Here is an 11,079-nt window from a genome sequence, read left to right as displayed (position 1 = left end):
GCTCGGACAGCTCATACACACACACACACATATACACACACACATATACACATATACATGTATGCCATTGTTAAATTAACAAGTTTTTAAGAGGCTAGACCACGGCTAAATAGAAAGACCAATGTTATTATTTTCAGAGCTAAACTGCAGTTACACATTCTGGCAGGCTTTTGGAGACGGCGGTATCAGCCCGGCCTCGCACAAAAACGACTCATTGTGTTCCCCGTCCTCCTCCTTCCATGTTAAACCAGATTTCCCAGCCAACACTTCACGTGACTCAATGCTCACCCATTTCTTTCACACTTGCAGCAGCGGCAGCAGCAAACAAGAAGGCCAATAACGATGATGCCACCGAACACTGACATGGTGATGATCAAAATCTGGAAGTTTACTGGAAGTCAAAGGCGGACAAGGAGAGAAAAAAGAGCATTGCATCATATTATGAATCATAATAAATAGACACTACTGCCCCCTTTTTTAACTATTGGTAGTTCGGGTCTTAGTAGACCAAAACATTTTTTTTCAGTTGAGAAAAAGCACCATAATTAGTCATTCAGTCGTTTAAGTCAATTAACTGACTAGTCAGACACGACTAGTCAATTAATTGGCATTACATGATTATTAGTAAACTAAGGATGTTCTGGAATTAATTTCCTTATTAATTATTCTGCTGATAATTGTTTCTATGGATTAATCAATTGTTCAACTTCTAAAATGACAGAAAATAGTTTATACTATTTCCTAAATCACAAGTTCAGGTCTTCAAATAGGTTTTTGGATATTCACTTTACTACCAACTAAGAAAGAAAAAAAACAGCAAATCATCACTAATTAAACGCTGTAACGAGAGAATGTTTGGGCAAAAATGACTCAAACAATGAAGTAGTTGTCATTTAATTTTGCAGGATATACCCAGATGTGAGGGCTAAGCTGTAGTCAGTCTTACCCCAACACAACCCCCATCGTGCATCACTCAATGGACACACACTGCTGGGGAGCAGGATGTTCCTCACTGGATAGTCGAAGCATTGTTTGGTTGGTGAGCACCACAAACACTGCAACAAAAACACTGGGCTTGGTATTGTTATTCATAGTAATACACCACTACCAAAGCTGAAACCCGTTACAGCATTTGTATTTGAGTTCATGAGACTCACTGTCACATTCTGCAGACATTCAGCACAACTGGTGTTGGATCTCGAGGCACAAGGAGCTGAAACAGAGATACAATACGGTGTGTTATATTGTTTTATGCCATTCTGGCCCTCTTTTTACTTTGTAGGTTCAAGCTGTTGTATAAATGGCCTTACAGGAAATTAAATTTTAACAGAGGTTTAACTTCATGCCCACAGTGACAAATCATAAACAGAGTTTAAAGTTATTAAGACACAAAGAAACTAGGATAAAGTTTGCTTGCGAACCATTACCATGAATTGAGATGATTATCTTTGCCTCCTCTGGTTAGTGGAAATCCACTTTTTTCTGCAGTCATGTGACCACCTCCTGACCCAACTCTGGTAATACAAAACAAAGTACAACGGCTAAAAGCTGGAGAAAAAACGCACACACACTTACTCGGAGCTGGAGAAGGAGTCGGTGTCTGCGCCTCTGTGGTCAAAAACACTCCGTAGAAAATCAAGACAAAGGCAAAGGCTCGGTAAACTCCGGACATTGTGAGACGAGTGCAAACCACCGACAGCATGGAAGTAACTGACCAAACTAACGTTTCGAGAAGTCAGAATGGAGGGTGGACCTCCTCGAGGGCTGACGTCACGAGCTCCTGACGCTACCCAAAATAATGTATTGTGCGAAGCCATAAAATGTTCAATGTAGGTGAGAGAGAGTGTCCGTTCCGTCATGTTGTATTAAAAAAAGAAAAAAAGAAACAATAATAACAATACGTTTTGGGTTGCCAGGTTGTGAAAAATCTCGAGCAGTTTCTCCTTTCAGCACGACACATTGCTTTGTCACACAATTACAGACAAGTGGTCGTAAAAGTGCTTTATTGGTGGCTTAATCTCATGTGTCGTTTTAGAGAACTCTGAAATAGAGAAACCTTACCTTTTATTAATGGCCCCTTTAACATTTTTGACAGCAGAATTGATGGCGGATTGGAAAAGTACATCCATTACCATTTAAATATAATTTGCTACAATTTGTAACTGATCCATAAAACATCAGTGAATAATTTATTAACATTATAAAGTTGTAAAAAGAAAAAACTTTCTTGAAGGTGCCTGTTCAAGAAAAGTATTTACCTGGAAGTGTTTCCTTTCTTCACAATTAATCTAAATTATTTTAGTTCACAATAAATAAAAAAAACAATAGCCACAATATTCAATATCCAGCCCATTCCAACATACCATGCAGAATCCTAAAGGAAACATATCAACTCTAACACAGTATTTATCCTAATTTACTGTAACCACACGCCAGATGAGTTCTCCACAGACTGATCGATAGTACAGATTATCGAGTAGGTAATTTAACAAAAGCTTCATGAGGTTGTTAATTTGGTTTGACTACAAGGCTAGCAGCAGTGGGATCATCTTGGAATAATACGTGAACCTCACCAAGTTCAAATAAATGGAGCTTTTTCTGTTTCTCTAATTCTGCCAACAGTACATGATGCAGCATGATGACAGGCAGAGCTGTGATGATTATAAGAAGTCACACTAATAAGAGTCACTAAAGGTGTAATTAGTCCATTCTAACAGACGCAAGCACAGACTGTTAATGCCCAAACACTTAGCTGTGGCACAATTTAGCAATGCATTAATTTTATTGTTTATTAATTCATTATTTTTTGTTCTTCATTTTATACACAAAAATGCACATGGACCAATTCCAGCTTCGGTGTTTCAACCACCATTGGTATCAGCCGTAGTAATATGTCGTAATGTGTGAATATACAGATTAACATCCACAGATTTACTGGACGTACTATTTTGTCCCCTGTGAGACATGACAATGAGACAGTAATAACAGCATTTTCAAATACAATAATTTATTAGAGCATCTTTAAATTCTGATATAAAACATTTTCTGATTTTTCTTCCTCAAAACAATCAGAAATCTCAGAAATACAGTCATCGTCAATGGCTAGATCAATCTCTGGTGCGGCCGCCGGCAGCTGACCAGATCGCCTAAGTGAGTACGATTGGAGAGCGATGGAAGACAGTGATGCGAAGTGAGGTAAATACTAAGCTCAATACATTTGGACCATAACATGAACTATACTGTAAGTCAACTGGCATAGGCATCCTTTGTGTTCATTTACATTGGAAGAGAGAAATATCCTATTAGATGAATAAAAGGAATTGAGCATGTTGGGTATCGAGGGCAACACACTTCGGTTATTTTATGTTGACAAAAGCTCAGAAACAGGGCACAAAATGGAGAAAAATCATAAGTAAGTTATGAACAACTTGTCTGAATCTACATTTCGGTGTCCAAGAATGCACAAATAGAAAAATCAAAAGTATTAGGACAACTGCGACAACACATTTCCAGCACTCTGTTCAACTCTGCTTGTTCTCCTAATCCATTGACACTGCCATAAATAAATACCCCACCCTTACAAGGCCCATGACATCACTGAGAAAAATACAGTAAAACTGTCTTTAGACACAGACACACTCAACAAGCACTATCCTGCTTGTTTCTAAAAACACAACCTTGGACATCAGTTTGAGTTACATACCCTCAAGTCAGTACACAATAAAACAGCTCAACAAAAAGTACTTGTTCTAGTAGAGAAGTATATTTTGGTTGGATTGATTTTTAGTAATCGTGCATTTTGAGAAAATACTCGACTGCAGTGGTTATAGACGATGCATCTCCACTGATGCAGTGGTTATTCATGTTGAATTTTCTTTTTTAAAAGATAGGGACGTGCTTTTGTAGTAAATGCACCAGTGGAAGCCATACCTACCACTGACCACTATACTCCATACCCCAAAATTTATATTCCATTCCTGAAAGGCCGCATATACACTGAATCTTTTAGTCCAGAATAGCTCAAATAAAATCTTAAATAAGGCAAGATGAGGGATATCTCCCTGGGACAGTTGCAGTTTCTGACACATAAACCTGAGGGGATCTCCATTAAGGAGAACATTCATTATAATGGGGCGCAACATCTGTAGGAAAAACACTTGAAAAAAGGTGACAACTCGGTCAAGTTGCCACTGTAACACATTCTAGTTTGGATGCATGTTTAAAGAAAATCTACACTTTTAGAAATTAAAAAGTCTTAATTCAGATGTTGAATGAATGTCTGTTTGGAAATTTGAGATAGATTTCTTGGATATTTAGCAAAATGCCTGAAATACATTTCAAGTAAGATGTGACATATGAGCAGTGTAACTAATGAGACTGCATGGAGGGCAGCAACACTTGGACTGTAATGCTTAAAATGGTGCAGATGCTTTAATGTTCCCACTTCTGTCACAAGCAGTAGTTCCTTTTTGTGTTTGTCTTTATTGAAAGGAATCTTTATGGATGGAGTTTGTCTGCATTGCTAAGTAGCCAGTCAAAAAGCTCTGAAACACAACCTCTGTGGAGGTGCTTTGTTCCTCTTGCCATCTCTACATCTTCTACCGTAGCAGAGTACATGTCGAGTCCCGTCAGTGAATCACCGGATCCAGTTGGTTCCATAACTGGACACGGACTTCACACTGCAGCGCTTCTTCACAATCATGTTGATGTAGGCTTTCATAATCTTTGTGATCTCTCCAACCTGGCAATGTACAGATGAAACACACAGTCAGCAGACATCCTGTTTCCTCTTACAAACAAACACAGTTTGATATCTACGGAAAAAGTTGACGCACCTGTGGTGTTTCAAAGAGCATCTCTCTCTCATCCACAGTGATCTTGTAGGTGCAGGGCTGTGGAGCGCCAAAGAAAATGATGTGCTCATATGGGAAGGTCTCCAGAGGCTTGGGCTCTCCTCTCTTGTAGACAGACACATTTTCAGCGCTCACACTCAACCAGAGATCATGAGGGAAGCCTCCTTCTTTGCACTAGAAAGCCACAAACACAGGGAGGCATAAACATCATCCAGTGTGTGCAGTGGCGTCGCAACTAGGGACGCACTGATCTGATCTGTCGTATCAGTATCGAGGCTGATATTGACCGTGTCGATCGGATCGGGCATCAATTAAAAGACGCCTAAGCTTACCTCGACGTCAAACAGTGTGGATCCATATGCAGGCCACTCCTTGATGATGGTCATGTAACCGATCATGGCCTGGTGCTGGTCCAGACCACTGAGGCGGGACCATTTCTCCACGATGCTCGCCCTGGTGGCAGACATCTCCTCCTTTATCCACATCTCCAACATCTGCTCCTCCTCCATGCGCTGCTTCTTCATTGAGCCCGTCTTCAACCCCCGTCGCAGGGTCCCGTCCAGGAAGCTAGTCCTTCGGCGCTCCAGAGTTTGGCCTGAGCCCGAGGCGCCGCCCACCTTGGTGAACTGGAGGATGCGGCTGCGCAGACGTCCCACGGGGTAGACGTTTTCCAGGCTCCAGGTGACCTTCGCTTTGTCGCCAAACAGAAACTGCAGGCGTAGAGCGGCCAGGTGCTGCAGGGTCTCCTCGCGGGAAGGGAAGTGGCCCCGGGTCAGACTCTCATGGGCCTGGAGGAACAGCATAAGAGTTATCGTCGTGAGCACCATTGTGATTGAAAATAGTCAATAAAGTGCAACAGGATGAGTAAAACACACCTGCTCAAACATAAACGCAAACTCCACTCCCTCTTTTGGCATGCTCTCCACATCCAGGAAGCAGTAGAGTTTAAAATAGAGTTTCCATTGGCCTTCATCCTCAGCTTCCTCACTGCCAGCAAGTCTGGTGGGAAAAGCCACAAACTTGTCACTTACATATCGACTTTGGTCCTTTCTTATCAACGGGTGTTAGGTATCCTATGTGACAGGACCCTGAATTTATAGTAACAATATCAAATATAATATGTAATGAAGAGTAATCACGGGTAACATACCTCTCAAATTTAGCCAAAACATCAGCCACAAGAATCCTGCTTTCTACAGCTCTGTCTATAGTGTTGTTGTGTTCAAAGAGTGCAAACATGTTCCTGCTGTCCTCCATAGCCAGACCTCGGATCAGCTTCTCCACCACCTGGACAGAGCAACAATCACAACGCTTAGTATGTATTAGCACAGCGCCTCCTCTTGCCTCGTTATAAACCAAAACATCTGTATCAGCGTTTGTGTAAAGTAATCACAGTGATATCTTGCAGAGGGATATTTAAAAAACTGCTTGTGTTGCAGTGACGACGGCCCTCTTACCTCTCCGGCGGTGGTGTGCGAGTTAATGGAGATCTTGCAGGAGCCTCCTCCGTGGCAGTACACTGTAGTGGTCATTTCCTGCCTGGTAAGCAGTGCCATGATTTCATCTTGAGAGGGAACAAACTCTCTGTTCTTGGTCTTCTTCAGAGACTCACCGATGAAATGGGCGAACATTTCGATCTCTGTACCGGGAAACAGCTCCTTAATCCTGAAAACACACAAAGACAGTAAAGTAGAAGTTCCGACCCGTTGTAATCTCCGACCATGGGGTCGTTTTGAATCACGGCACGTGCCCAGAAATAGACTGCACCTTTTGAGGTGAAACTTGAGGTAGCGTAGGATGCCTCGGCTGGGCAGGAAGGTGCAGCACATACAGGTCAGGAGATGCCAGTGGGCGCGATTGGCGGGACTGTTTGGGTGCGGGACGTGATTGGTTTGTTTGATCAGCTGACAGTAAACCTCATCTCTTAATGGCTTCAAGTCTTGACAGGTCTGTAGGATTCCCTGGATGATTGGGACAGGGTCTGACACAGCCTCCATCTCCTGCAGCGAGTTGAAAATCTTCACCGCTTCATCCTGCAGGCTGGTATAACCCTTTTCCTTTTGCACTGGGACAGATAGACAGAGAGGGTATAAGTCCAGCCCACCCAGTTAAAGCATTTTTTAAAACTAAATTAACATATTTTCTTTACTTTATACCTAGTATTAATTAAATTTCAACAGACCACTTCACTCACAGAGTACGCTGACATCTCCATAGGGCAGAGGTAGAAGAGGGGAGTGCAAAGGATGCTGGGTATATCTCAAGATTGGGTTCCTCCAGTATGTCTGCTCCACAGCCTCCACGTTCAAACTGCTCTCCTGGACAGACAGAAAACGGGATCAGCGATCTTAAAGTAAAGATGTCATGACTTATCTTTACAACAATGTAAAGCACCATTAAATAGGCAGAAGTTTGTATTTAGGTGACTTTATTGAGTCAGTGTGGGACAAATAACAGAGTAGCAATATCAGTGATGGATATTAGTATTGCAGTAAAGCTAGGAAACAGCTATTTGTGAGGAATAAAAAGGTAAAAATACTTAAAGAAGATCACAGCACACACTCAGTGAGTACAAGTACCTCACTTTACTACAGTGTGTGTCCCTGCCAAAGGTTTGCGTGACTGAAAAGAATTGGAGTTCAAATAACATCAATGTGTTAATGACATCGCATGCAATTTTTTTTGTAAATTATTATGAGCACATTTAGTGTGGCACGTAAAAACCTCATGGTCAGACATTGCACGCAGACGAGCAGTTATTAGCATTACAAGGAGAATCCTTTAATACCTTGATGTCCCTGATGAGTTGCTGCGTTGGCGTTTCAATGGGAACTTTGCTGTCTATTGCTCCCTGTATGGCATTCGCCCACCGCATGGCTTCATTCAGCATTTTGGTGTAAAGACGGTAAGAGTGTTTACGCCCATGGACGATTATATTCCAGTAACCTGCGTGAACAAGACAGACAGTAAGTAGAGGCTAAACATCTCCCTGGTGGAGCTTAAGACAATTGAACAAATCAGAAAGGACTGAGAGTAACGTTGACCGTGAACTAACCAGTGTCCTTGAAGACCTTCTCGTCTGGCTGCACCACAGAGCAGAGACTGTTGAGGACCAGAGTTCCGAGTTTGGAGGCGGTGCGCTCTGACGACTTGTAATAGTCCAGAGAGTTGGTGGTGAGAACAAACCAGCGCTTCTTCAGCTTGAGAGAAGTGCTTTTGGCTCCTGACTTCATCTCTTTATGTAGCCAGCCTGAGGGAGGATAATTAGGGAAAAATATAAATGATTGTTAATCCTTTTGAATATTTCCTTCTCTCAAACAAATTACGTTTCTTCTGCGCAGAACCTCATCAGCCATTAATGGAGCTAACCAGAACTTAAGTACATGAATCAACTCCTAAATCATAAACATCCCAGAGTGCGTGTGTCTCAACTGACTGACCTCTGACTAAGAACTCCTGTCCGTCAACCCTGAGGTCTCCCTTGGATTTCTGCAGCAGGCCAATCCAGTGGTGCATCTCCTCTGGTGTGTTTGAGTTGCAGTGGATCACCCGGTTGGCCGTGATGATCACAAACGAGTTTGGTCTGAAGGAACGGAAACACATAAAACACACGCGTGTCGTTACACCGATGCTGCCGTACTACTTAGATTGCAGTTTGAATCTATCTTTTAGGTTTGTTAGCCGTTCCTCACCTGTCGGGGTTGTCTGATGCACAAACAGAATCAATCAAGCCCACATCTAGTGTGCCCTGGACAGAGAGAAGAGGGGAGGGTGGAAATATTGAAATGTTAGTAGCTGGCTGGATTTTCTTCAAGGGGAGTTGAAGGCAACAAGCACACCACTTGACGACCATGAAATGTAATCTTTTGCTGTATATCATCCCCTTCTCTCTCTCCTATAATTTCCTGTCATCTCTCTCCTGTCATCTCAATAATACACTTGAAAATAACACTTCTTGCTGTAAAGTAGAGATTATTAATACTGTATAATACTGGATAATTGAGAGTCAGGGTGAGACAGTGAAGAGGTTCCAAGGGGAGTTTGGTTTAATTCCATCATTTTGTTAAATTACATTTCTAGCTCGTTGGATTTCATAAATCTGCAAATGCCATTAACTCCACTGCGATCTTTCAACGTCCATAAAAATGACACACCACTGTGTGTATTCTGCTTCTTCAGCTTAAATGACTAAGTGACCCACATCTGAACCATCATACTGAAGCTGATTCAGTGATGCGCTTCATCTTTACTGCTGAAAAACTGGGAGTTGAGGCCGGGGCCCAGGCAGTGGAGAGGTAAAACAGCACTAACCACCGCATTCTTTGGGTTGGCCTGTTCGTGGTGCATCTCCATGAGTTGCTCCGGGCTGGCGCTTTGGACCCGACTCAGCACATTGAACCAACCACTGGATGGGGTCAGAGGGAGTTCAGAAAGTGAAAGTCAGCAAACATATAATTGAAAATTACACCGTGAGCTTCCACTGGCAACCACAAGGGGGAACTTTATTCCCACACATCACTTTTACAGACAGTACCTACATCAGAGCAACATCTAGTCAATGATTTCTATGGTACTACGGATATGATGTACCTGGCATCTTCTGGAGACTCTGCATAGATGTGGTACGTCCTCTCCTCAGTCACAACATTCAAGGCGTTTTCCTTCTCATGATTGTCCACTATCTCCCTACAGACAGACCCGGAGTAGAACAAAACTTAGTGAACCGCAGACTTTTCCGTTTCTTTTGAGCAATAATTAAGACCCTCAAATACCCCAATGAGAACAGGATCTTACTTGGCTGTGCGGATATCGATGGTTCCTTTCAGCTTCTCTTCGCTGTCGCTCTCAAAGTACATGAGCTTCGACTCCCGCAAAACAAACCAGCGCATCTTCCAGTTGCGCCGAGACAAAGTGGACATTCCTCCTCCTTTCTTGTAAAGCCAACCGGATTTGAGGGAGTCCTGCTTGGCCCGAAACCACATGAAGGTCTCGTCCTTAAGGACACACCAGCGGCGACGCCACGGGATCATCAGACCACCTGAAAGAGGGAAAGGTGCGGACAGCAGAGGGAGACAGAAACTATGCTTAGTTACTAATGTATCATGTGGAATCTCAGTATGATGGGAGTAGTAATAACAGACACATTAAACACCTTAAAACCGCTTTAACACCTCCCAGCAACACCCATACACAGATATTCACACACATATGCATGCATCCTCTGGCAACGAAACACGCAATCGTGCAAAACAACAATAAACTACATTTAACAAAAATAAATACAGTATATGCAGACAATGTAAGCACTAGAACATAAATAAAGACAGCAAACTAGCAAGAAACAACGACACGAGCTGCGTTCAGCTGTGCAGAAGTCATCCGCATGCCTGCTGGGCGGTGGTTTGGTAAAGCTACTCACTCTTCATGTAGAGGTAGCCGTGGAAGTATGGAGGCCCACTGCCGTTCAGCATATTCACTCTCCCATTGGAGACTTCCTCGTCCGTGTCCACGTAGCCGTCGTTGTCCTCATCGCTGTCAATGAACTGCAACACAAACACCAACATTTAGGACGTTAGCTGTCCTCCATGAGGATACCATGTCCTTCACAAGCAATTTATATAAATTACAGTTCATATAACCTGCACATCAGTAAGGGAATTTCAAGAAAGAGACGGTTGTTTTTTGTTTTTCTGAAAATTACAAGAAGTTTTTAGTTTCACTACTTAAATCTGTGCCCAAAATCTGTCTTGAACTTGTGTTGTCGTAAACAAACACACCCACACTCCCTCCTTTCCCTTTGACATTTTGCTGATCAGACAGCGTTAGCTCTGAGCTCTCTGCTTCCGACTTGCAGTATGTGGGAATACATTGACACGCTCATCAGCAGAGCCAAAACTAATAACTGCAACAGTTGTTTCACTGTGATTCTGACACGAGCGGAGCCTTTTGATATGTTAGGAGGAGACTCAGGCTTGCACACGTGCAGGCATAATCGCTGCATTTGCACGAGGGAATTAATATACCCAGAAGGAAGCTAGGTGTTTGTCAGTGTACATGTGAACAATGGCTTTCACAGTTTGATCTGACATGGGAAAATGAAAAATGCAACAATTCCATGTTTGGGTTCAATTTGAGGGCAAAACACATTTGTTTTTGGTTCAACAGCACTTCCTGTCACTTTTTACGGTAAACACCGATACTCCGAATGATTACCCATCAGGATTGG

General features: G+C 42.6%; 2 protein-coding genes across 2 annotated transcripts in view; both read right to left on the bottom strand.

Moving 5' to 3' along the window:
• The window catches only part of pttg1ipb (PTTG1 interacting protein b), an 8,740-nt gene extending 7,010 nt beyond the window's left edge, over nucleotides 1-1,730 (bottom strand). The window contains exons 1-4 of the mRNA XM_031858640.1: nucleotides 1,576-1,730; nucleotides 1,158-1,213; nucleotides 947-1,055; nucleotides 289-391 (exon numbers count right to left, since the gene is read on the bottom strand). Coding sequence (XP_031714500.1) covers nucleotides 289-391; nucleotides 947-1,055; nucleotides 1,158-1,213; nucleotides 1,576-1,702 — 395 coding nt within the window. The 5' untranslated portion in view covers nucleotides 1,703-1,730. The remainder of the gene's footprint in view (nucleotides 1-288; nucleotides 392-946; nucleotides 1,056-1,157; nucleotides 1,214-1,575) is intronic.
• Nucleotides 1,731-2,765: 1,035 nt separating this feature from the next.
• The window catches only part of myo10l3 (myosin X, like 3), a 50,408-nt gene continuing 42,094 nt past the window's right edge, over nucleotides 2,766-11,079 (bottom strand). Inside the window, exons 26-41 of the mRNA XM_031858513.1 lie at nucleotides 10,273-10,396; nucleotides 9,648-9,891; nucleotides 9,444-9,539; nucleotides 9,165-9,258; nucleotides 8,546-8,601; nucleotides 8,294-8,436; nucleotides 7,909-8,103; nucleotides 7,642-7,799; nucleotides 7,048-7,171; nucleotides 6,621-6,918; nucleotides 6,311-6,518; nucleotides 6,004-6,140; nucleotides 5,729-5,852; nucleotides 5,186-5,641; nucleotides 4,836-5,027; nucleotides 2,766-4,741 (exon numbers count right to left, since the gene is read on the bottom strand). Coding sequence (XP_031714373.1) covers nucleotides 4,637-4,741; nucleotides 4,836-5,027; nucleotides 5,186-5,641; nucleotides 5,729-5,852; nucleotides 6,004-6,140; nucleotides 6,311-6,518; nucleotides 6,621-6,918; nucleotides 7,048-7,171; nucleotides 7,642-7,799; nucleotides 7,909-8,103; nucleotides 8,294-8,436; nucleotides 8,546-8,601; nucleotides 9,165-9,258; nucleotides 9,444-9,539; nucleotides 9,648-9,891; nucleotides 10,273-10,396 — 2,754 coding nt within the window. The 3' untranslated portion in view covers nucleotides 2,766-4,636. The remainder of the gene's footprint in view (nucleotides 4,742-4,835; nucleotides 5,028-5,185; nucleotides 5,642-5,728; nucleotides 5,853-6,003; nucleotides 6,141-6,310; nucleotides 6,519-6,620; nucleotides 6,919-7,047; nucleotides 7,172-7,641; nucleotides 7,800-7,908; nucleotides 8,104-8,293; nucleotides 8,437-8,545; nucleotides 8,602-9,164; nucleotides 9,259-9,443; nucleotides 9,540-9,647; nucleotides 9,892-10,272; nucleotides 10,397-11,079) is intronic.

This window comes from Anarrhichthys ocellatus, unplaced genomic scaffold, assembly GCF_004355925.1.
Source record: "Anarrhichthys ocellatus isolate YVR2014 unplaced genomic scaffold, GSC_Weel_1.0 scaffold20, whole genome shotgun sequence".
Lineage (NCBI taxonomy): Eukaryota > Metazoa > Chordata > Actinopteri > Perciformes > Anarhichadidae > Anarrhichthys > Anarrhichthys ocellatus.
The sequence above is the reverse complement of the archived record's forward strand: the minus strand, read 5'-3'. Positions and strand labels throughout refer to the sequence as shown.